Source organism: Zootoca vivipara, chromosome W, assembly GCF_963506605.1.
Source record: "Zootoca vivipara chromosome W, rZooViv1.1, whole genome shotgun sequence".
NCBI lineage: Eukaryota > Metazoa > Chordata > Lepidosauria > Squamata > Lacertidae > Zootoca > Zootoca vivipara.
The window spans coordinates 3745893-3771362 of NC_083293.1; the positions used below are offsets into that span (position 1 = coordinate 3745893).

General features: G+C 48.1%; 1 protein-coding gene across 6 annotated transcripts; it reads left to right on the forward strand.

Moving 5' to 3' along the window:
• The first annotated feature begins 1161 nt into the window (after positions 1–1161).
• On the forward strand, positions 1162–23865 carry LOC118084402 (integrin beta-1-binding protein 2-like). Of its 6 annotated transcripts, none has more exons than XM_060270072.1 (12): positions 1162–1228; positions 9572–9621; positions 11447–11503; positions 11737–11887; positions 12547–12677; positions 13274–13392; positions 14649–14701; positions 15805–15875; positions 19000–19102; positions 19863–19985; positions 20257–20319; positions 23218–23864. In XM_060270072.1, the coding sequence occupies exons 4-12, from the start codon at positions 11816–11818 to the stop codon at positions 23509–23511; spliced, it is 1029 nt and encodes a 342-aa protein (XP_060126055.1). In that variant the 5' UTR covers positions 1162–1228; positions 9572–9621; positions 11447–11503; positions 11737–11815; the 3' UTR covers positions 23512–23864. The 6 variants fall into 6 exon arrangements, with proteins under 6 accessions (XP_060126055.1, XP_060126054.1, XP_060126057.1 ...); XM_060270071.1 differs by lacking the exon at positions 1162–1228 and adding an exon at positions 6023–6579; XM_060270074.1 differs by lacking the exons at positions 1162–1228; positions 11737–11887 and adding an exon at positions 6027–6579.
• The last annotated feature ends 1605 nt before the right edge of the window (positions 23866–25470 follow it).

Sequence of the window (25470 nt, forward strand, 5' to 3'; positions counted from 1 at the left end):
TCGGCAAAGTGATGTCTCTGCTTTTTAAGATGCTGTCTAGGTTTGTCATTGCTTTTCTCCCAAGAAGCAGGCGTCTTTTAATTTCGTGACTGCTGTCACCATCTGCAGTGATCAAGGAGCCCAAGAAAGTAAAATCTCTCACTGCCTCCATTTCTTCCCCTTCTATTTGCCAGGAGGTGATGGGACCAGTGGCCATGATCTTGGTTTTTTTGATGTTGAGCTTCAGACCATATTTTGCGCTCTCCTCTTTCACCCTCATTAAAAGGTTCTTTAATTCCTCCTCGCTTTCTGCCATCAAGGTTGTGTCATCTGCATATCTGAGGTTGTTGATATTTCTTCCGGCAATCTTAATTCCGGCTTGGGATTCATCTAGTCCAGCCTTTCGCATGATGAATTCTGCATATAAGTTAAATAAGCAGGGAGACAATATACAACCTTGTCGTACTCCTTTCCCAATTTTGAACCAATCAGTTGTTCCATATCCAGTTCTAACTGTAGCTTCTTGTCCCACATAGAGATTTCTCAGGAGACAGATGAGGTGATCAGGCACTCCCATTTCTTTAAGAACTTGCCATAGTTTGCTGTGGTCGACACAGTCAAAGGCTTTTGCATAGTCAATGAAGCAGAAGTAGACGTTTTTCTGGAACTCTCTAGCTTTCTCCATAATCCAGCGTATGTTTGCTATTTGGTCTCTGGTTCCTCTGCCCTTTCGAAATCCAGCTTGCACTTCTGGGAGTTCTCGGTCCACATACTGCCTAAGCCTGCCTTGTAGAATTTTAAGCATAACCTTGCTAGCGTGTGAAATGAGCGCAATTGTGCGGTAGTTGGAGCATTCTTTGGCACTGCCCTTCTTTGGAATTGGGATGTAGACTGATCTTCTCCAATCCTCTGGCCATTGCTGAGTTTTCCAAACTTGCTGGCATATTGGGTGTAGCACCTTAACAGCATCATCTTTTAAAATTTTAAATAGTTCAGCTGGTATAAGATGGTTTTATATATTCCTTTTTCTTGTAGGGTTTATGCCTCTTTACTGCGGGCTGATGCACACGGTGATCCGTGCCCTACCATCCAATGGTGCCCTCTTCCTTGCCTATGAACTGACTCAGAAAAAGCTGACCAGCCTAGCAGAGAGGACAACTTGAAGTCTGGACTCAGTCCCAGAGAAACAGGGACTTTGTTGATGGATGGAGAGAGCTGGGGATTTTCTTGGTTGAACAGAACTGCAATGGTCAGCCTCTCTCAAGGGGATCTTGGAGGGGACACCCTTGGCTCAAGGCAGGAAATGGGGGGTAGGGTAGGGTAGGGCTTTCTGGATTTCAGGGTATCTATCAGTGGGGTGGGATCGGGAGACAGCCCAAGATTGCTTTTTTCTCAACAGATGCTGCAAAGACCAGCAGAGCAGCCAGACAGCAGAGACATATTGGGGGAACTGTGAGATGGGAATGATTTGAAATCAGCCATCCTGTGGGGTGTGGGGAATGTGACAAGGCAGTCCAATTTCTTAGCGATCTTTATTGCAAGCTTCCCCAATTTGACCATCCTCCAGATCTTTTGGACTATAATAGCATGCTGGATGGGGCTGGTGACGAAGATTGCAGGTAATTACGGCATTTCTCCACTTTCCAGTTCACCTGAAGATGCAGGGCAACCGGCTGAATGAGGCCCCATGGAAGCAAGACCAACCATTGCATTTTGTTCTCTCCTTTTTTAGCCCACAACAGGCTTTGCTTTTTGTACATATATTGTCCTGCAAATCTCGAGATTTGTGTGGGATCTCGGGAAACAGAGAAATAAACACTGTTTCCCAGACCGTCCATGGGCTGGATTTGGAAGGCGATTGGGCCGGATCCGGCCCCCGGCCCTTAGTTTGCCTACCCATGTATCTGTAGCATTCGTATCTCACATTTCTTCTCCAAGTACAGAGTGGCCTATGCAGCTCTCTCTCCTCTTCATTTAAACTCCAAAACAATCTTGTGAGCAATGGAGCAATGGACACAGAGCAATGGATTCAAACTTCAAGAAAGAAGATTCCACCTAAACATTAGGAAGAACTTCCTGACAGTAAGAGCTGTTCGGCAGTGGAATTTGCTACCAAGGAGTGTGGTGGAGTCTCCTTCTTTGGAGGTCTTTAAGCAGAGGCTTGACAGGCATATGCCAAGAATGCTTTGATGGTGTTTCCTGCTTGGCAGGGGGTTGGACTGGATGGCCCCTGTGGTCTCTTCCAACTCTAGGATTCTATGATTCTATGAGGTAGGGTAGGTTGAGAGACAGTGGCTGGCCCAAGGTCACTCAGTGAGCTTTGAGGCTTAGAGGAGATTCAAACACTAGTCGACCAGGTCTTGCACTTTAATTGCTATACCACACAAGCTATGTGAACACCCCTGTTCTTCATGCGTGTGCTGGGCATCACATCTTCTAGGGACCTGCTTCTGCAATGCCTTCTGGGGAAGGTGGAATCTTCTTTCTTGAAGTTTGAATCCATTGCTCCGTGTCCGCTTCTCTGGAGCAGCAGAATCTGGAAACAGGGAATCTGGAAACAGATGCTCACAGGGAGCAGGGATGGAGGTGGGTGGACCCGATTGGTCACTTTCCATCCAACTGACCACAACAGACTTGTGTTAGCATTCTTTTAGGGACAAAGCCTTTGGGTCTTTTCACATGTGATCCCCACTGAGCAGATTAGTGTGGATGTAGGGCAGGAAATAGAAGAAGATTATAGAATTGTAGAGTTGGAAGAGGGTCACAAGGGTCATCTAGTCCAACCCCCTGCAATACAGGAATATTTTGCCCAATGTGAGACTTGAACCCACGACCCGGAGAGTAAGAGTCTCATGGTTTACTGATTGAGCTATCCAAATGCATGCACACAAGAACACCAGATCAGGCAAAAAGGCTCATCTTGTCACCTCGTATCCTGTTATTAGAGTGGCCAGAAGCCTATTATTTTATTGCTGCGCTTATGTTTGGTTTTATTTTATTTTTCTTGGTTCCTATTTTTATCCCATAAGTTGCTCTGAGACACTTCAGTGTGAAAAATGATAAAGTGGTAATAACAGAAGGGGTCAGCATAGTGTAATGGTAAGGGTGCCAGATTAGGACATGGGAGACGAGGGTTTGACTCCCTGCTCAGCCACAAAGCTCACTGAGTGCAACCTTGGAGGCTGGCCCGTGCCTCTCGGCCTAAACAACCTCACAGGGTGGTTGTGGGAATTAAATGAGGGGCAGAAACTGTATGTACACCACCTTGAGCTCCTTGGAGAAAAAAGGTGATGTAAAAGCAAGGAATAGATTTTTTTAAAAAGTATTATGGGAAGCTCTCAAGCACTCTCCCCACTTGTGATTCTCTAGCAGCTCCAGCAGTGGAAGTGGAACATAGCTATTTTGGTTGGAAGTCCTTGTCAGCCACAAAGCTGCCTATTTTTTTAAAGCCACCTAAATTGAGAGCTACCACCACTACATCTTGAGGAAGTGGATCCCACAGCAGCGGCAGACCTTGGATTCCCAAATTTCAGCAGTGATTTTTGTGACCAACATTTGGTGCCCCCCCGTGCTGCCCCCAGACATTGCCCCCAGTGCAACCAAACTGGTCATACACCCTGTAAATCTGCCTCTGCCCACAGCCCCCCCCCCCCACTTCTGGTAAGGACATTCATCCTCCCAACCAGTGTGGGTTTGTGTTCAAAGTATGAAATGCACTGTCTCCTAGAAAAACCCTAAGATGTCAAGATTGTGGGGTTTGGGGATTTGAGCACCACAGAGTGGGGTGGAGAAGCCAGGTCAAAGATGCAAGAGAAACAAAAGCTGCACACACACAATACATTTAAGGCAACTCCACTCTCCCCGAAAAATAAAAATTATGGGAACTGTAATTTAGCCCTCATAGAAGGCTGGCCCATGCACAGGGCAGAGTGAGGCAACCACCTCAGGTGTCAGGGTCCAGTGGGACAGCACATCCCAACATTGATCTTCCTTTCCCACCCCACTTGGAATGATAGAACTGTAGAGCTGGAAGGGACCCCAAGAGTCATCTAGTCCAACCCTCTGCCTTGCAGGGATGTTATGCCCAATGTGGGCCTGAGATTGAGTCTCATGCTCTATGGACTCAGCTATTGTTCCTGATGTAGATCTTTCCTGACCCCTTATTCCCTGCCTCAGGTGCCAAAATGTTTTTGGCCGGCCTTGCTACACTTCCCAGTACCCTTAACAAACTAACGTTCCTGGGAATGGTTACGAGTGTTGGACTAGAACCAGGCTGGGAGACCAGGGTTCAAATCCCCGCTCAACCATGAAAGCCCCCTGGGTGACCTTGAGCCAGTCACCATCTCTTGGTCTGATCTACCTCACAGGGTTGTTGTGAGGATGAAATGGGGTGGAGGAGAACCACGTGCAACACCTTGACATGGGTGTAGACAGGGGGGGCAGGAGGGGGCAGCTGCCCCCCCCCTAGAAGCAAAAAATTATTGTATTTTACAGACCATAACCAATACTTTGCCCCTCCAAAAACTGAAGTGGAAAGGGCTTTGCTTTAGCAAGAGCAGCTCTCCACTTGCTGGGGGCGGGAACACAGCTGTAACAAAAACACATCAAATAAATAAAGCAAAGTGGCTACCAGTACTTAAGCAGTTAAGACAATGGAGCAGAATATCCCTTCAGGCAAGGTCCACCCTATTCACCCTATTGTTATTCAGTGGGAGTTGTTAATGGGCATTCAGGGATCGCATTAACAGTTCTATTGGCGATTTAATGAGGGTGCAGAGGATTCAATTTGACTAAGGTGGCCCTGCAAGGCTAAAAGGAAGTGAATAAGAAGGGGGGGGGGCTGTAGCTTTGATAGACACAGTGATGTTTATAAAAAGCATTGGTGTTCCAGTCTGCCCCTCCTCCTGCATCTGTATACTGTAAATCAGGGGTGGCCACCTCCCAAGAGACTCTGATCTACTCACAGAGTTAAAAACTGGGAGTGATCTACCCCCTTTTGGGGGGTTCAGGTCAAAGCTGTTGAGTTTTTTTAAGGAAGGGAAGCCCTGTTTTGGGGGGTTTAGGTCAAACTTGTTGAGCTTCTTTTAGGAGGGAGGGAGGCCCATTTTTGTTTAGGGCTTCAGGTCATAGTTCAGCTTTTTTTAGGGAGGAGGAAAAATTTGGGTGAGCTTTTTTTAGGGGTGCCAGTGATCTAGCAGTGATCTACCACAGACATCCAGTGATCTACTGGTAGATCACAATCTACCTGTTGGACGTGCCTGCTGTAAATCAAGCAGAGAGAAAGCTGCTTGCAAGGCTCCTGTACAGGCGTACCAGTATCTTCCTCTTGCTGCAGAGTTCCAGCATCACAGCGTCACCCAGAGGCACCCACAAATGTGAGTTATCCCTCTCTCTATTTCTTCCTTCCTTTCCTCCCTCTTCCATCCTCAATAAAATACTGGGGGGGGGGGCAGATAAGCCCCACATAGAAAGCCCATCAACATGGGGGGGGGAGGACTCTTTAAAATACAGTATTTACCAGTAATTTCTTTTGGGGGGGGGAGGCACCTAGGCCTCTAGGAGTTGGCTGCTATGCTTAGGACAATTCAAGAAAGCAGAATCATGCATATGCTATGGTAATATATCAATAGAATCATGGAATTGTAGTCGGAAGGGACCACAAGGGTCATCTAGTCCAACCCCCTGCAATGCAGGAATTTTTCCCCAATGTGGGGCTTGAACCCACAACATGGTTGAAATATTATGCTGATATGCAGCAACGCCTCGGAGCCGTCGTGACTGCGGCCGTGCCTTGCCTTGCCCTCGCCCACCCTGTCACCCCCTCTTGCCTGCCCGACCCTCCCGTCCTCTCCAGCCAAGCAGGGTAGCCGCCGCCGTTGCCAGCCCCAGAAGCACAAGGTGGCCGCTGCCGCCGCCGCCGCCACCACGATGTCGTCAGGCCAGCTGGCCCTGTAGCCCCGTCCACGTTCCCACTTTGTGGCCCCGCCCCTGAATGATCATGGCTTGCCCCCCCCCCCCCTAGTTTTGATCCTGGCTACGCCCTTGCACCTTGAGATCCTTGGAAGATAAAGGTGGTATAGAAATGTAATAAATAAAAACAAACAGATAAGGTATTTGCGGGGGCAGGGGTACTTAAATGCAATACAGCCCAAACAACAGCTGATCTGAGCATCTTAAATATGGAGAAGACCAGCCCTTTATGCCTCAGGAGCATCTGCCTTGCGCTCCAGCTGCTGCTGCTGCTGCCGCCGCCCCATTGCGCTGTGCCCTCCCCACCGGGGCAACCCACGCCTGCTTGTTCAATGCTGCTTCTGGTAGGCCGAGCATGTTGCATGCCCATCTTTGGGCCGGGCTCCGGTTGCAGGGCCCTCCCCCTTGCCGCCTGCTAAAGATAGCCAGGGCTCGTTTTGCGCCCAGCCCCGAAAGTTGCGTCTCTGACTGACAGGGATGCGTGCTGGACAGTGACAGAGCCGGCCCGGCTGGCTTGCCTGCCTGCCTGCCTGCCTTTGTGGGGGTCTGGATCCCCGACCCAGGAGATGGCTTTGCTCTGCTACAACAAGGGATGCGGGCAGAAGTTTGACCCGGAGAAGAACACGCAAGGTAAGCCAGAGGTCCGGGAGGCGCGATGGGCGGCCTCTGATGTCCACGTGACTCCGTGCGAGTTCCCACGCCACTCAGGAGAACCGCAGGAAGCTTGTTTTCAAGGAAGTGTGCGTGTAAGTTAGGAGAGTTGCTTTCACAGTTGACATGTATGCATGTACGCGCGTGTAGTATTACCGCTTTCTTTCTTTCCTGTGCCTTTCCGGCTAGTGCAACAGGTGATGTGATCACCCCAGAGCTATGATAAGAGGCTAAATTTCTGCCTGATGTTCACAAGACAGGAATCTCTGTAAGGGGGAAACCCGAAGACAACAATATATGTTGTTATTACAGTATTGTTACTAATCTTTAAAGGTAAAAGTAAAGGGACCCCTGACCATTAGGTCCTGTCGTGACCGACTCTGGGGTTGTAGCGCTCATCTCGCGTTATTGGCCGAGGGAGCCGGTGTACAGCTTCCAGGTCATGTGGCCAGCATGACAAAGCTGCTTCTGGCGAACCAGAGCAGCGCAGGAAAACACTGTTTACCTTCCCACTGCAGCGGTACCTATTTATCTACTTGCACTTGATGTGCTTTCAAACTGCTAGGTTGGCAGGAGCAGGGACCGAGCAACGGGAGCTCACCCTGTCGAGGGGATTCGAACTGCTGACCTGATTGGCAAGCCCTAGGCTCAGTGGTTTAACCCACAGCGCCACCAGCGTCCCATTACTAATCTTTACCGTTGATTAACTAAACCAAAGTCTCAAGGCAATTTACAGGTAAGATGAGTAAAAACACTTAAAAACACAAAAGTAACAAATGCATTTAAAACGTGACCTTGCAGATCTGTCTCTGGTTGTGTACTCACCATACATTTGAAGCATATGCTGTACACGCTGGAACCCTGAGAACCGTAGTTTAGCCCTCAGCCACAATTCCCAGAACTCTTAACAAACCACAGCTCCCAAGGTTCTGGGGTGGGGGTACGGTGAGCCCTAGAACCAGCACATTCAAAAGCACATGTCAAGCAAGGAGAATGTCTCAAGTCATCTGCAGAGTTTGTAGTATCATTGCTATGCTTCCAGAGGGGAAAAGGCGGAGTCTCCAAGGCAGAGAGAATTACTTCAAAAGCACATAACTTCAACCTGGGAACTGTAGCTTATTATGGGTGCTGGGAACTATAGTTCTCTGTGGGGCAAAGTACTTTTCCTATGATCCTTAGGGGGAAAGCATGTATGGTGTATACACAGCCTTGGTTTACCTGCTCACTGCCCATATGCTACCAGGGCAAGCTCTATGCTTTTGTAATTTACAAGGCCCTTAGCCACCTGGGTCCAAGTTACCTTAGGGAGCACCTGATCCATTATATCCCTACCTGATCACAGAGGTCTTTGAGGGACTCACTGTTCGTGCCCCCCCCCCATGGCTCAGATGCACAGCGTGTTTAGTGTTGTGGGCACAATTTTGTGGAATTCCCTTCCTGTTGAGGCCAGAGTGGCCCCCCTGAACCTCTGGCACCTACTGACCCCATGGACCATAGCACGCCAGGCACTCCTGTCTTCCACTGCCTCCCGCAGTTTGGTCAAACTCATGTTGGTAGCTTCGAGAACACTGTCCAACCATCTCGTCCTCTGTCGTCCCCTTCTCCTAGTGCCCTCAATCTTTCCCAACATCAGGGTCTTTCCCAGGGAGTCTTCTCTTCTCATGAGGTGGCCAAAGTATTGGAGCCTCAGCTTCACGATCTGTCCTTCCAGTGAGCACTCAGGGCTGATTTCCTTCAGAATGGATATGTTTGATCTTCTTGCAGTCCATGAGACTCTCAAGAGTCTCCTCCAGCACCATTTTAATATTGTTATTGTTGTTGTTGTTGTTTATTCCCAGCTCATCTGACTGGGTTGCCCCAGCCACTTTTGGCAGCTTCCAACATAAATAAAATATGCATTACACATTAAAAGCCTTCCCTATTCAGGGCTGCCTTTAGATGTCTTCTAAAGATTATATAGGAAGAACTTCCTGACAGTAAGAGCTGTTCAGCAGTGGAATTTGCTGCCAAGGAGTGTGGTGGAGTCTCCTTCTTTGGAGGTCTTTAAGCAGAGGCTTGACAGGCACATGTCAAGAATGCTTTGATGGTGTTTCCTACTTGGCAGGGGGGTTGGACTGGATGGCCCTTGTGGTCTCTTCCAACTCTATGATTCTATGATTCTATATAGTTAATCATTTTCTTGACACCGGATGGGAGGGCATTCCATAGTGCGGGTGCCACCACCAAGAAGACCCTCTGCCTGGTTCTCTGTAGCATCATTTCTTGCTGTGAGGGAATTCCCAGAAGGCCCTTAGAGCTGGATCTCAGTGTCTCGACTGAACGATGAGGGTGGAGACGCTCCTTCAATGGATGTTTGATTTTCTAGTTTTAACTGGATTTTTTGTAGTGTACAATAGAGACTGTTGTAGTCAAGGGATATGTAATTTATTTAAATTAACACAATAACTAACATAGCACAATGAAAGTCAAACAAAACCCTAGACTTTTTGTGTTTTGAAAAGCTGCAGGATTTCAGCAGGGGGCTATGGGACATGCACAGATTGGAAATGCAGCAACATGTTCACCCTGAAACCTTTGGAAGTGTGAACAGTATCAAAAGTGAGATCATGTACAACCACTCCCTAATACTGCCCCAAGCACAAATTGTCCTGAAGGCACAGTGAGGAGGCTATCTGAGGGGCCAGGGGTGAGAAAAGTAATATCGCTTGCAGATTTCACAAAGGGATCCAGTTGCCCACTGGGATAATGGGATGCAGGGCTACATGAGCCTTTGGCCTGATTCAGTAAGATGAGAGCTTGGATAGAGTGTGATGCTGATAATGCCAAGGTTGTAGGTTTGATCCCCATATGGGAAATCAGTGTATTCCTGCATTGCAGCGGGTTGGAATAGATGATCCTCAGGGTCCCTTCCAGCTCTATGATTCCTCTGGCTGAACTGTTGACTTCCACCATTTTTGTTTCCCGCTCTCAGACTCCTGCCTCTACCACCCGGGTTTACCCATCTTCCACGATGCCTTGAAGGTGAGTGGGTGGGGCAGAGCAGGGCAATGGGTTGAAGATCACCACTGCAGTGCCACATCCTTGCATAGGATTGCGCAGGGTCTGACTGGGCAGTGGGGTCTGGAGAGGCTGGCATAAGGCATGAGAATAGCAGGTTGTTGATCAGGTATTTGTGTGTATGGCGGGTGGCGGCGTCCTGTTGCTTTACATTTTGGCTGGGCTTAGTAGCCCTTGAAATTCCTATTATATCACTTTAAACTGTCATGGCTCCCCACAAAGAACCCTGGGCACTGTAGTTTGTTAAGGGGCTGACCGTGAGTTGTTAGGAGAAAGGGAGGATTTAGGGCTGTGCAAGGGAAGGAGAGAAGGCAGAGGCACTGGGCTTTGGAAAGAAGGCGTGAGACTGATAGTGTCCTAGAGGCCTCCCTTCTCCTTCCCAACACCTAGTTAATGCATTCCCAATGTTGGGATGATATGGGAGCTTGGGAGGGCTCCAGGCCCTGCCAGAACCTCATGCCTCCTCCCCAAAGCAGAACTGCCTCCTCACCTACTTTTGTGAAAGCAGCATGAGGGCTGGGTGTGTGTGCAAATTTTGGCGCCACCCAAGTCTGCCAATGATAGGAGACCCCCTCCCTCCATAGCTGCCAAGTTTTCCCTTTTCTCGCGAGGAAGCCTATTCAGCATTAGGGAAAATCCCTTAAAAAAAGGGATAACTTGGCAGCTATGCCTCCCTCACAGAGCTGCAGTTCTCAGGAACCTTAACAAACTGCAGTTCCTGCAGTTCTCCAGGGCAGGGGTTCCCAACAAAATTTTCTCAAGGACCCCTCATCGAGCCGCTATTGTGACAAGGACCCCCATTAATTCCTAATCCTAAAATTAAAAAGTGAGAGCCAAATTAAGAGTCTTTTTATATTTTATATTTATACTTTTTTTTACAGTTACAACAGAGTACTCCATCAGTATACAGTTAGTTTTAATTTTCAGTTCTTAATGAGATGAACCACTTTTTAACCAACGGTCCATTTTTAACTACGCGAACTGTAGCTTCCGCGAAAAGCAACGCTTTGTTTACAAACACTACTGTTTTGCAAAGAGGCAGCGCGCGCCAGGGAGGAGGGAGGGGAATGGAGAAGACAGGGTACCTGCGCAGTAGCGCACAAATGAAGCCGATGCGCGCAAAGCATCTTGGGGAGGTGAGCGTTAGTAGAATGCGCACGCTGCCTCTTTGCAAAACAGTAGTGTTTGTAAAGCGCCACCTAACGGCATACAGCAGAACTACTGCCTCTATCTAATTCTAGTTTTGCGCTAGACTCTGCTCATGCAGGAAGCGGCCAAAACAAAAAATCTGTTATCATACGAAATATATTTAATATATTTTTTATTCTAATAGCATCTTGCGGACCCCTCTGGCATACCTCGCGGACCCCTGGGGGTCCGCGGACCACCTGTTGGGAACCACTGCTCCAGGGAACTGTTAAATGTACTGTATGCTGAGGATGTGAACTTGGCTTTCTCACTTCATGCTCCATGGCTGTGAATTAAGAGCATCTGTCCTGTGCCCACCGTTTACTGTGAGGACTGGGGAGCTGGTGGTATGAGTTTGCAAAAAAAAAAAAAGCCCCTGTCCTCCCAGCACCAATGCTGCATTCTGGGACTTGTTGCTCCCCCCCCCCTTGCTGTTACTAGTGGTTAAAAAAGAAAATATGCCACTCCTCTGGCTGTAAAAGAGCTCACAGGTTTTCCCGCCAGACACCAGCATTTAATTTCTAGTTGCCTCTGGCAACCATTGTTTGTGGGTTGCTGTATTTGTGAAATGGAGGACTTACCCCTCTGTTATTCCTCCCAGGGCTGGTCTTGCTGCAAGAAATGAACCACAGACTTCTCAGAATTCCTCTCCATAAAGGTGTGTTCTGTGCCCATTGGAACTTCTCAATCACCCCATAGTGCTGACTCCTGTGAGCCAAATGAGTTTTGACCGATCTCTGGTGTGCCGCTTTTTGGGGTGAATTTCTTTGAACTGTATGAGGTTCAGGCAGATGTTCTGATGACCATTGCTTTTATGTAAATGCCCAACCTGCTGACCCTTAGAGTAATAGGAAGCTGCCTTATACTCAGCCAGGCCATTGGTCCATCTAGCTCAATATTGTCTACACGGACTGGCAGTGGCTCTCCAGGGTTTACGGATCTCTTTCAGCCCTACTTGGAGACACCAAGGATGGAATCTGGGAACTTCTGCATGCAAAGCACTGAGCTATGGGCCCCATCCTATCTCAAAGGCTTAGAACAGGTAATTAACTACTGGAAAGCAGCCAAACAAGCACTAGCCAAACAGCTAAATTAAAATGGCTATTTCAGCAAAGGTAGCAGATGGTGAAATGTTATATTGACGTGCACTGGATCAACCTGTCATGTCTTGAACATATAAAGCTGAGCTTTCCTAAATCAGGCCAACTGGACCACCTAGCCTAATATTTTCTTTCCGCTTGGTAGTTTTGCTACTGAGATCCTTTTAGGGGGGAGATGTTGGGAACTGAATTGGGATGTTCTGCATGTAGAACAGGTGGTCTACCACAGAGCTATGGCCCCCACCTCCATTTCTTATCGCAGAAACTCACATGAATGTGCATGCAGACGTAAGCAGCTGGTGCGTGGAATAGGAGAGTGCTCACTTTCAAGGGCAGGAGGGGTCTTCCTCACAATATCAATGAGTGCTACTAACGTGCTGTGGCAATATGGCATAGGGGCATGCTCCTTTGCTTACAACTACATGGACACATCATGTGCCTTCTGCAGAGGTATTTTGTGACATGTGAAGGGGCCCTTAGTGGGCCACTGGTTCCTACAGCTTTGGGCACTTCCAGACACCTGTTTATTGAGCATTCCTCCCGATTCGTTTGTGGAGAGGTTCAAACTAGGGCTGGACACGATGCATTTTTGTCCCCAAAGGGCTGCACCAAAGGGTATCACAGCAATGAGAAGCCTCCAGAGCCAGAGGAGGCCTTGAGCGAGCCAAAGGTCAAGACAAGCACTGAGGTCGTCATCCAGTCAGCAGAGATGATGCGGCGTGAGAGGCCCAGGTGAGGTGGGGAGAAAGGGCAGGCCGTTTTCCTGGGAGTTAAAAAATGGCCTTTTACCATACCCTCCAACATTTCCCCAACGAAAATAGAGATATCCTATTCAATAATAATGATAATGATACCCCACCATCTGATTTGGTTAGCCAACACATATAAAAACATAAGAAAACTTTAAACATTAAGAAAAACTTCCCTATACAGGGAAGACATCTGCCTTCAGATGTCCTTTAAACATTGTATAGTTATCTCTGTTTCAGGGGTGGGTGGGTCGCATAACCGAGCCAAAACCTTCAACATTTCTCTGATGGAAATAGGGGTGTCTTAAGGAAAGGCAGTACATTCCAGGAACAAATCCGAAACCAGGACGGCTTCTGTAAATCTGGAACTGTGGCTAATTCCTGTTTAAAGCCCTGGGGCCTTGTGGCAGGGAATTCCACAGGTGAACTGCAAATTTTGCGAAGGGGGTGGCACATGGCGAAAATGGCAGGGTCCCCACCTTCTTGGAAGCCTGTTTCAGATGAAGCTTGGCAGTAACTCTGAATCTTAATATATCATCAAATCTCTTTTGTTTTTTTTATTTTGTGAATGTTCTCCAGTTCTGATGAGCCTAAGCAGCTGCTGCCAGTGAAAGTGTCTGGATCTCTGGCGCAGGCCCTGAGCAAGCTGGATTTGTCCCCCAAGGACCAGCCGCCAGTTCATGGCTCAGCAGATACTTGTAAGAGCCTTGCTGGTTTGGGAGGGTGAGGTGGGAAATAACTACAAAGGGGTACAGGAGTGGAGGACAGGTATTGGACTTGGGAAGGATTCCCTCAAGTTTTGGTGCCTGCAGGCATATTTGGAAATCTAAGAAACTGTTGAGGGCACCACAAAATACCCCTTTCACAGAATAAAAACCAACAATGTTCAGAACCCCCTCTCAAAAAAAGACAAAACTCAACCCCCCCCCCCAAACAAATAAGATTGCATCTGCAGCAAATGTTTAAAGCACATGGCTCTCTCCAGAGAATCTTTGGAATGGTAGGTTACCCTCCCCTCAAAGCTATAATTCCCAGCACCCTTAACAAACTGCAGTTCCTGGGATTCTTTGGGGAAAGCTATGCGCTTTAAATTGGATGGCGCTGTGGGTTAAACCACAGAGCCTAGGGCTTGCCAATCAGAAGGTCAGCAGTTGAAATCCCTGCAATGGGGTGAGCTCCTGTTGCTCGGTCTCTGCTCCTGCCAACCTAGCAGTTCGAAAGCATGCAGTGCAAGTAGATAAATAGGTATTGCTACAGTGGGGAAGGTAAACGGCATTTCCATGCGCTGCTCTGGTTTGCCAGAAGCGGCTTTGTCATGCTGGCCACATGACCTGGAAGCTGTACGCCGGCTCCCTCGGCTAATAAAGCGAGATGAGCACCGCAACCCCAGAGTCGGTCACGACTGGACCCAATGGTCAGGGGCCCTTTACCTTTACCTTTATGCACTTTAAATATATGATGGAGATGCGGCAGGGCCCCCCGCCATCTTGTTTAAGGCCCAAAGTCAAGAAGTCCAAGCAGTTTGGGCAACCACATGTTTTCATTTTAGAAAATGTTTTTATTTTAGAAAATCTGAGCTGGGTTCCCTTTCTGCTACAAGCGGGAGCCTGCGGTGGCTACCAGTTGCTCTGCTGGATAAAAATGTAAACTCTTGGTATCCAATAAGGCACTGAGCGATAGAACATGAGCTTTATTATAGGGGTGTTTGGGGTCGCTGCCTCCTTTTTATGGGTCTGATAGCAGCGCACAGCAAATCAGTCACCCAGATCTACGAGCTCAGGGATGTTAGTTAGCATAGGATCTCCCTGGACTTTAATCAACCGCAGTGGATTGCACTTTGCAGAGTCAACAGGGCTAAGCTGCTAGAAGGGGGTGGGGTAGCCTGTCATTTGGGGGTTTGCAAAGTGCCCTCAAGATGTTTGCCTGACTTTGCATTTGTGCCTCGCCATAACAGCTTCCCTGGAGGTGAGCGCTGCCACCACCTGCAAGAACTCTGGCTGCAAGGCGGTGAGTCCTGTGTTTGGGTTTTTGCCCCCCCCCCCTAAACTCCCGGCATGTATCCTCAAGCCTGTGCTCTCTTTCCATGAGAGTTTGCTCAGATTTCCAATACTGCCCCCCCCCCCCGCTGTTCATTTACGCCTTCTGCTTTAAGATTTTGCATCTCCGACGTGAACTTCTGAGTAAGCCTTAAGGCAACCGCACATTTTGGACTACTGCCCCCATGGTTCCCAGCTGTCATCGTCAGCTCATATGTTGGGAGCTGTAGTTCAACATTTGGAAGGGCACCGGTTGGGGGAGATTGCTTTCCCCTGCCTGATTGTGAAAGGATGGGGTTTCTGGGATATTTCTCTAGCGTGGAATTTAGAGCTGAAGACAAGCCAGTTCACAAACATTTCACAGAGCCAGGGAAAGGTGTGGCTGGCGCTCATGGGAGTTGTCCAACCACATCTGGAGGGCGCCAAGTTTATCTATTTATTTGCTGCATTCACATTCCACCTCTTTCTCCAAGTTGCTCAAAGCAGCTTATGTGCCCCCCCCATTTAATCCCAACAAAAACCCTGTGAGGTATGTTAGGCTGAGAGGCAAGGAGTGGCCCAGAGCCACTCGGTGAGCTTCATGGCAAAATTGGCCTTTGAACCCTGGTCCCCACCTAGTCCGGTGCTATAATTGCTATACCACACAGTCTCTCATGGGAGTTGCAGTCCAATGTTTGGAGGGTACAACATTGAGGAAGGTTGCCTCAAGCCTAGAGCCCAATCTGTGGAGGCTGCTCAGTTTCCTCTTCCTAAGTCTCAAATGCAGAAGGCCAGCAGCAGGAAGGATGGGGACAGAGGTGGAATTTATTGCCTCTGTCATTGGCTCTGGCGCCACCTACTGTTGGGCTCCGTGCCATCTGCCAATCCCAAAGGACACCAGCCACCGCTGGCCTTGATCCATGGTTTCTCCACTCCAAACAAGATTCCTGCTGGGAAATGGAGCCCGCGACTGTGGCTGGTGCATCAGGAAGCCAAGGGTGGGCCTGGGGCTTCTCTGGCCAGCAGAGAGATGGTTTGGCCTCAGCCTTCCGCAAGGCTGCTTGGATGACCTTTCTGCCCCGGCTTATCTTGCAGGTTTACCAGGGGGAAGAAAGCAATAGGGAGACCTGCACATTCCACCCTGGGGTGCCTGTCTTCCATGAAGGGTAAGGTGCAATTCCTCCAGCCCCGCCTGTGGGATCATGGGGTGCTTTGTCTCCCATGCTCAACCCATGCTGGCCAGCTGGAGGACGGTTTCTCTTTGTCAGCAACTGTGACAGGCTTTCTTCCTGGTGCTATTCTGTTCCTGCATTGTGCTCTGCAGGATGCAGTACCCTTGGAGCTCTTTTATCATACTCGAGCAGGTCGTTCCAGGATACGGAATCAAGCACATTGTTGTTGTTTAGTCGTTTAGTCGTGTCCGACTCTTCTTGACCCCATGGACCATAGCACGCCAGGCACTCCTGTCTTGCACTGCCTCCCGCAGTTTGGTCAAACTCATGTTCGTAGCTTTGAGAACACTGTCCAACCATCTCGTCCTCTGTCGTCCCCTTCTCCTAGTGCCCTCCATCTTTCCCAACATCAAGGTCTTTTCCAAGGATTCTTCTCTTCTCATGAGGTGGCCAAAGTATTGGAGCCTCAGCTTCACGATCTGTCCTTCCAGTGAGCACTCAGGGCTGATTTCCTTAAGAATGGATAGGTTTGATCTTCTTGCAGTCCATAGGACTCTCAAGAGTCTCCTCCAGCACCATAATTCAAAAGCATCAATTCTTCGGCGATCAGCCTTCTTTATGGTCCAGCTCTCACTTCCATACATCACTACTGGGAAAACCATAGCTTTAACATCAATAGGAGTATAGCATCTAGATCAAGGGAAGTAATAGTACCACTGTATTCTGCTCTGGTCAGACCTCACCTGGAGTACTGTGTCCAGTTCTGGGCACCACAGTTCAAGAAGGATACTGATAAGTTGGAACGTGTCCAGAAGAGGGCAACCAAAATGGTCAAAGGCCTGGAAACGATGCCTTATGAGGAACGGCTTAGGGAGCTGGGTATGTTTAGCCTGGAGAAGAGAAGGTTAAGGGGTGATATGATAACCATGTTCAAATATATAAAAGGATGTCATATAGAGGAGGGAGAAAGGTTGTTTTCTGCTGCTCCAGAGAAGCGGACACGGAGCAACGGATTCAAACTACAAGAAAGAAAATTCCACCTAAACATTAGGAAGAACTTCCTGACAGTAAGAGCTGTTCGGCAGTGGAATTTGCTGCCAAGGAGTGTGGTGGAGTCTCCTTCTTTGGAGGTCTTTAAGCAGAGGCTTGACAGCCATCTGTCAGGAATGCTTTGATGGTGTTTCCTGCTTGGCAGGGGGTTGGACTGGATGGCCTTGTGGTCTCTTCCAACTCTATGATTCTATGATTCTATGATTTAACTATACGGACCATTGTAGGCAAGGTGATGTCTCTGCTTTTTAAGATGCTGTCTAGGTTTGTCATTGCTTTTCTCCCAAGAAGCAGGCGTCTTTTAATTTTGTGACTGCTGTCACCATCTGCAGTGATCAAGGAGCCCAAGAAAGTAAAATCTCTCACTGCCTCCATTTCTTCCCCTTCTATTTGCCAGGAGGTGATGGGACCAGTGGCCATGATCTTGGTTTTTTTGATGTTGAGCTTCAGACCATATTTTGCGCTCTCCTCTTTCACCCTCATTAAAAGGTTCTTTAATTCCTCCTCACTTTCTGCCATCAAGGTTGTGTCATCTGCATATCTGAGGTTGTTGATATTTCTTCCGGCAATCTTAATTCCTGCTTGGGATTCATCTAGTCCAGCCTTTCGCATGATGAATTCTGCATATAAGTTAAATAAGCAGGGAGACAATATACAACCTTGTCGTACTCCTTTCCCAATTTTGAACCAATCAGTTGTTCCATATCCAGTTATAACTGTAGCTTCTTGTCCCACATAGAGATTTCTCAGGAGACAGATGAGGTGATCAGGCACTCCCATTTCTTTAAGAACTTGCCATAGTTTGTTGTGGTCGACACAGTCAAAGGCTTTTGCATAGTCAATGAAGCAGAAGTAGACGTTTTTCTGGAACTCTCTAGCTTTCTCCATAATCCAGCGCATGTTTGCTATTTGGTCTCTGGTTCCTCTGCCCCTTCGAAATCCAGCTTGCACTTCTGGGAGTTCTCGGTCCACATACTGCCTAAGCCTGCCTTGTAGAAATGAGGGCAATTGTGCGGTAGTTGGAGCATTCTTTGGCACTGCCCTTCTTTGGAATTGGGATGTAGACTGATCTTCTCCAATCCTCTGGCCATTGCTGAGTTTTCCAAACTTGCTGGCATATCAAGCACATTACATATCTGGCAAAATCCAGGACTCCTCCCCCAAATACTTCTGCTTAATAGAGCTCACCTCATGCACATGCTTCCCTTTTGCTCACTCTGGTCAGTCAATCTTCTGCATCCCCCCATCCTGTAGATTCTAGTGTAGAAGGTGCACTCCAAGGCGGCTTGTGACAAAAAGAAGCCTAAATGCCTATTAGAGATCATTGTTCCCCATCAGTAATCTGAGACAGAAGTAGAGAAAGTGCTGGGGTCTGGGAAGGCATAAGATAGGGTTGCCATGTTTCTAAAAAGTGAGAATTTGGACAAAAGTGTTGTTGAGCATTTTGGGGGTTTTGCCCAAAGTTGTTGAGCTTTTTCTCGCAAAATAATTGGACCTTTTTGAGCTATTTTTTGAGGGACATGGGCAAGAATGACACTGCTGACATCAATTGCCATACATGCAAATTTCCGCAAACATTTGCCGATTTCCACTCAGATTCTGCTTTTGGCTGCAGTATTCCAAGTATGACATAAGGCAACCGTAGCATAAGCCAGCATTCTGTTCTCACAGTAGCCAAGCAGATGCCCCTTTGGGAAACCTCCAAACACTCTTCCTTCCTGAAGTATTGATATTCAGAAGCATCACTACCTCCAGCTGTGGAGGTAGAGTAGAGCCTCCATCATGGCTAGAAGCACTTGATAGCTCCTCTTCCATGAATTTTTCCAATCCCTGCCTCCTGTGGGAATGAGTTCCTTAGTTTAACTAAGTGCTGTGTGAAGAAGGACGTTCTTTTATCTGTCCTTCCAGTCTTCCAATCTTTTGTTGGCAACCAGACAGCTTAGGAACAATTTGCTACACTCAAATAGCCAAAGTAGGATCAAGGCAAACATTCAGGGGTGGCTTAATTCTCAGCCTCTTTCCTGTGCTTCTCTCTCCTATCGGTTCATTTGATCCCCAACCCTCCCAGCATGAAATACTGGAGCTGCTGTGGAATGAAAACCACCGACTTCACAGCATTCCTGGAACAAAAGGGTTGCAGCCGAGGGAAGCACACCTGGGTGAAGAAGCAGGTGAGGAACACACACTCCTCTGGTCCCCTGTTAGGGATGAGCAAATCTCTCCATTTCAATTTTCTCAGTCTCTCTCCCCTCCCCTCCCTCCGTTTCTTAAATTCAGCTCCTCACATGTCCGCAGAAATTTCTGGATTTAAAAAAAATCTTCATCAAAATTAATCAGCGGCTTGGTGTGAATTTCTCCTAACAAACCTATTTTTGCATGTGGTTTTGAGCAATGCACACATTTCTGCAAGGTGGAATTTCACGCATTGTTCTCATGTATATACATGCATTTTGACACATACTTGCCCCTCTGACACACATTGCTTGGCTGGAGAACTGCTTTGCAAAATGTGATGTTCGCATTTGGAGAATAGCTGTGTTCCCCAGTTCAGGAATTGGGTTGAGAAGTGTGAATTAGGTTAGTTTCTCATTAAAATGCAAGAAAGAAGGAAGGAAGGAAGGAAGGAAGGAAGGAAGGAAGGAAGGAAGGAAGGAAGGAAGGAAGGAAGGAAGGAAGGAAGGAAGGAAGGAAGGAAGGAAGGAAGGAAGGAAATTATCCCCCTCCTCTGCTCGTCAACCACCTTAGTGTGCTCCTGTGCTTACTGGGCTTCCTATGAAAAAGGGCTCCTTGCCTGTCCTCACCCTAGCTTTGCAGCTAAGATACTGTACCCTCCTCCCACCAACCTTTCAATGCCCACTTGCCTTGAGGGAAGTGGCTGCTCCATGAATCAGAAGTGGGCAGGTGGGAATGTTAACTGGCTCTTTTTGGCAGCAGGACAAGAAGCTGGTCTCTTGCTGGCATGACTGGCACCAAACTGGCAGCCAAGTGGTGGTGACCATCTATGCCAAGACCCCTCGGCCAAATCTCAGCTCTGTGAAGGCTAACCGCACGACGGTAAGGAAGGGCAGGCTGGGGTGGGCTGTCTGCCCCTTGGAGCAACCTTGTATTCTCCAAAATGAGATGGGTGTGGTCAGTACTATTTTTCTAGAAAAAGAGGTGCTGGAACTCACCATTAATGCCTTCCTTTTTCCTCTTATAATGGCAATGGTGCCCACCTGAGAGGTGCCAGCTGGGGAAAAAAAGCCCTGAGAGTGGCAGCGGGGGGTCCTACAGCAGGCCAGAATTGTACTGATGTTGCCTCCTCTTTTTATCCCCCTTCCTGCAGCTAGACATTCATATTACTTTTGAAGGAGATAAGGTTTTCCAGGCAAAGTTGGATCTCTGGGGGGTAAGTTTTGGTAAAAAAACTATAATTTTTTTAAAAATGAAAAAAAAGTGGGGTGGGCCTGTATTGAGGGTGCAACTACAGCTAAAGCTATTGAATTCCTACTCCGTGAGCAGCTGTTAAACACACAGGAAAAAATACAGTTACCTTGCAGTTCCACAGTTTGGCTACAATGGGGAAGCCTGAACATGCCCGCCCCTCGCATAGCAGACCATGCCTTGGCTACTCCCTTTGCAAAAGATGACTTAGTACTTGGTGGCAAAACCCTTGTTGGCAATTACAGAGGTCAGACATTTCTTAGAATCATAGAATCATAGAGTTGGAAGAGACCACGAGGGCCATCCAGTCCAACCATAGCTGTCAAGTTTTCCCTTTTCTCGCGAGGAAGCCTATTCAGCGTAAGGGAAAATCCCTTTAAAAAAGGGATAACTTGGCAGCTATGAGTCCAACCCCCTGCCAAGCAGGAAACACCATCAAAGCATTCTTGACATATGGCTGTCAAGCCTCTGCTTAAAGACCTCCAAAGAAGGAGACTCCACCACACTCCTTGGTAGCAAATTCCACTGCCGAACAGCTCTTACTGTCAGGAAGTTCTTCCTAATGTTTAGGTGGAATCTTCTTTCTTGAAGTTTTAATCCATTGCTCTGTGTCCGCTTCTCTGGAGCAACAGAAAACAATCCTTCTCCTTCCTCCATATGACATCCTTTCATATATTTGAACATGGCTATCATATCACCCCTTAACCTTCTCTTCTCCAGGCTAAACATACCCAGCTCCCTAAGCCGTTCCTCATAAGGCATCGTTTCCAGGCCTTTGACCATTTTGGTTGCCCTCTTCTTGTAGGTGGCCACCAGGCTTGCACACATCTCAGGAGGTATTTTGTCCCACTTCTCTTTGCAGATCCTCTCCAAGTCAGTAAGATTTCAAGGCTGATGTGCAGCTACTCAAACCTTCAGCTCCCTCCACAGATTTTCGATAGGATTAAGGTCTGGAGACTGGCTAGGCCACTCCAGGACCTTAATGAGCTTCTTCTTGAGCCACTTCTTTGTTGCCTTGGCCCTGTGTTTTGGGTCACTGTCATGCTGGAAGACCCATTCTCAACCCATTTTCAATGCCCTGGCTGAGGGAAGGAGGTGCTCACCCAAGATTTGCCGATACATGGTCCTGTCCATCGTCCCTTCGATGCGATGAAGGTGTCCTGTCCCCTTAGCAGAAAAACACCCCCAAAGCATAATATGTCCCCCTCCGTGTTTGACAGTGGGGATGGTGTTCTTGGGGTTGTAGGCAGCATTCCTCCTCCTCCTCCAAACACGGCGAGTTGAGTTGATGCCAAAAAGCTCGATTTTGGTCTCATCTGACCACAACACTTTCACCCAGTTCTCCTCTGGGTCATTCAGATGTGCAAACTGCAGACAGGCCTGTACATGTGCTGTCTTGAGCAAGGGGACCTTGCGGGCTCTGCAAGATCTCAGTCCTTCATGGCATAGTGTGTTACCAACTGTTTTCATGGTGACTATGGTCCCAGCTGCCCTGAGATCATTGACAAGTTCTCCCCATGTAGTTCTGGGCTGCTTCATCATTGTTCTCCTGACCATTGCAACTCCACGAGATGAGATCTTGCATGGAGCCCCAGACCGAGGGAGGTTGACAGTTATTTTGTGTTTCTTCCATTTGCGAATTATTGCACCAACTGTTGTCACCTTCTCACCAAGCTGCCCAGTCCAGCCTTGTGCAGGTCTACAATCTTGTGTCTGACATCCTTGGACAGCTCTTTGGTCTTGGTCATGGTGGCTACTTTGGAATCTGCTGGATTGATTGCTTCTGTCGACAGGTGTCTTTTGTACAGGTACTGTAATGAGCTGGGATTACAGGTAAAACCACCTCTCCCTTGCAGCAGGTGCTTCTAATCTCAGCTCATTACATACAGTGAAGATACCAAGTAGCCTGACACCTGGCTGGTTGATAGGGGATCAAATACTTATTTCACTTAATATAATGCACATCAATCTCTGACTTTTGTCTTCTGGGTTTCTGGGGGTTTTCCCTGTTGTTATTCTGTCTCTCACAGCTACAATAAACCTACCATTAAAATTATGGCCTGGTCATTTCGTCAGAGGGCAAATGGGCAAATTTAGCAGGGGATCAAATACGTTCCCCCCTCACTCTAAATATGCTGCCTAGTGTGTCCGGTCATTGGATCCCTCCCTTCTTTCCCTCAGAAGTTCTCCTCTGCCTGCAGCCAAAGGTTCCAGAAGCCATGATGCTGGCTCCTACAAGAGGCTTGTTGTTGTTGTTTAGTCGTTTAGTCGTGTCCGACTCTTCGTGACCCCATGGACCAGAGCACGCCAGGCACTCCTGTCTTGCACTGCCTCCCGCAGTTTGGTCAAACTCATGTTCGTAGCTTCGAGAACACTGTCCAACCATCTTGTCCTCTGTCGTCCCCTTCTCCTAGTGCCCTCAATCTTTCCCAACATCAGGGTCTTTTCCAAGGATTCTTCTCTTCTCATGAGGTGGCCAAAGTATTGGAGCCTCAGCTTCAGGATCTGTCCTTCCAGGGAGCACTCAGGGCTGATTTCCTTAAGAATGGATAGGTTTGATCTTCTAGCAGTCCATGGGACTCTCAAGAGTCTCCTCCAGCACCAGAATTCAAAAGCATCAATTCTTCGGCGATCAGCCTACAAGAGGCTACTAGCCATGATGACTGCCCTCCGATAATCTGCTGCCTGAAGCAGTTGCCTTACTTTGCCTAACGTTAGGGCCAGCTCTATACCATAGCATGCCTGAAGCAGTTGCCTTACTTTGCCTAACGTTAGGGCCAGCTCTATACCATAGCATGCCTTGGCTCTGTGACAGCAGAGAGGCAGAGCAGTGTTCATTAAATAGCACTCTTCTCCTCTCCAGGTCATCAATGTGGAGAAGAGCTTTTTGAACATGTTGCCCTCCAAAGTGGAAATTACCCTGAAGAAGGAAAACGCTGTCACCTGGGCTAGGCTGGAGCACCCCCAGAGCAAACCACAAACCCTGCAACAGCAGCTGGAGACAGACAGCTCGGAAAGCCAGGAAGCCAGAGGAGCTAATCCTGAAGAGGAGTCTGACGACAGCTTGAGCTGGTCAGAGGAGGAGGAGGGGGAGGAACGGGTGGAAGGAGAGAGGAGCCAAGCCCTCCCTGCTAGCCACGTCTCTGATGGGAAGTGAGTCGCAGCTGAGTGCTGCAGCCTGTGGAATTGGGCATGGGCTGGTTTGTTCCCAGCTCTGATCTGTGTTGCTGAAAACAGGGGCACCAACCGGGTGCTACAGGAAGAATGCCCACTGTTTGCCAGGGTCAGACTATGCCTGGTGCTCCTCCTCCTCCTCTGTCCAGGGCTGCAGAGCTGTCTGGACTGGGATGCAGGGGAAGGGAGGTGGGGGGCATATCCAGGGTGGTGGGAACCAGTGTCTGGAATTTCCCCATCCCCTCTTTTGTTTGTGTCTCTGTTGCATCTCATTCATGGAATAAGATAAACTTTCTTCAATAAAAAGGAAGATGAAAAATATACTCTGAAAGTACCACCATTTTGGACAGTGTTTTTGTGGTTGTGTTTGACTCTTGGGAGATTGTGCTTGGCTCAGGGTTGGGCATAAGGGGAACATAGGAAGCTGACTTCTAGCTCAGTCTTTGTCCATGCTGACGGTGATAAGAATTGCCGGTCTGTTAAGTGCCGTTAAGACTCTTTGACGCTTGAGTATGGCAGGCGTGTCCAACAGGTAGATCGTGATCTACTGGTAGATCACTGGATGTCTGTGGTAGATCACTGGTAGATCACTGGCTCCCCCAAAGAAGCTCAATAAGTTTTGTTTCCCCCCCCAAAAAAAGCTCTACAACTTTTATCCGGAACCCCCCAAAACAGGGCTTTCCTTCCTTAAAAAAGTTCAACAACTTTAACTAAAAAAGGGGGTACATCACTGCCAGATTTTAACTTTGTGAGTAGATCGCAGTCTCTTGGGAGTTGGCCACCACTGGAGTATGGCATCGAAAGACTGCCCTCTGCTGTTTTGGAAGAAACATTAATTCATTAAGAGACCAATATAAACTGCAGCCTCTGGGCGTTAGGAAAACAAGAAGCTGGCTTTATACAGAATCAGACCATTAGATTACCTTGCCCAGTATTGTTCAGCCTGACTGGCAACAGCTGTCCAGAGTCTGAGGCAGGGGATCTTTCCAACCCGACTTGGGAGAAATGAGGAACTGGAACTGGGAGCTTAGCTTCTGCATGCAAGCAGATGCTCCACCACTGAGTCATGGTCCTTCTAGGCTTTGTGTGGGTTTCCATTTCTGAGTTGGGGTTGCCTTCTCTGGACAAGGCACAGCATCATTCAGACAATTCAGAGCAGGCAAAGGGAAAGTAATTCTTCACATAGTGAGTTGAACTATGGGATTGGCTCTCACTAGATGCAATGGTGGCCACCACTTAGGTGACTTTCAAAGGAAATCAGAACTCCATGGAAAAGGAGGCTGTCAATAGCCATGATGTGTTGTCCCTCCACTGTAAGAGGCAGTATACCTATGACTTGCTGGGAGTCACAAGTGAGAAGAGTGCTGTTGTGCTCAGGTTGCACTTCCAGGCTTCTCCCTGGCATCCAGCTGGCCACAGTAACAGGAGGGTGCTGGGCTACATGGACTTTGGGACTGATGCAGCAGCCAGTGCTCCTACCATTTTCAGAAAGGTAAAGGGTATAGAAGGAGTAGAAGCAAGAGAAATGTATATTCGCCCCTAGCAGAATTTTGATCCACCTGAACAGCTTCAGGTGTTGGAGGGAATTTTTTTTGGGGGGGGGGGTTGAAGCTGTGCAAGGGTCAGTTTGCAGGCTTGGAGGAGTGGTGATAATAACTATCCATTGAAATGACTACTTCACAGAGTTGGAAAACAAGAGCAGCCTGATGCCAGGGTGGGGAACACCTTTCTCAAAGGCCTACCTTCTTGGCATATTCCAATGGTGGGCACGGCCAGAGGCAAAACTGGGCAGACCAATTAATGTAAATTTTACCTTCGTACAGTAGGCTTGCTTGTACACACTCTTCCTCCTCCATCCAGGCATGCAAGAAGCATTATCAAACTTCATTGTAGCAATCAGGCCAGGCAAAAATACTCTTATGAAGGTGCAAAGTAGGGCCAG

Coding starts and splice junctions, on each gene's coding strand:
- LOC118084402 (XM_060270069.1), top strand. CDS start 11,666: ATGCCCAACCTGCTGACCCTTAGAGTAATAGGAAGCTGCCTTATACTC. Junction 19,103..19,862: donor ACACCTGGGTGAAGAAGCAG/GTGAGGAACACA, acceptor TCTTTTTGGCAG/CAGGACAAGAAGCTGGTCTC. Junction 19,986..20,256: donor TGAAGGCTAACCGCACGACG/GTAAGGAAGGGC, acceptor CCCTTCCTGCAG/CTAGACATTCATATTACTTT.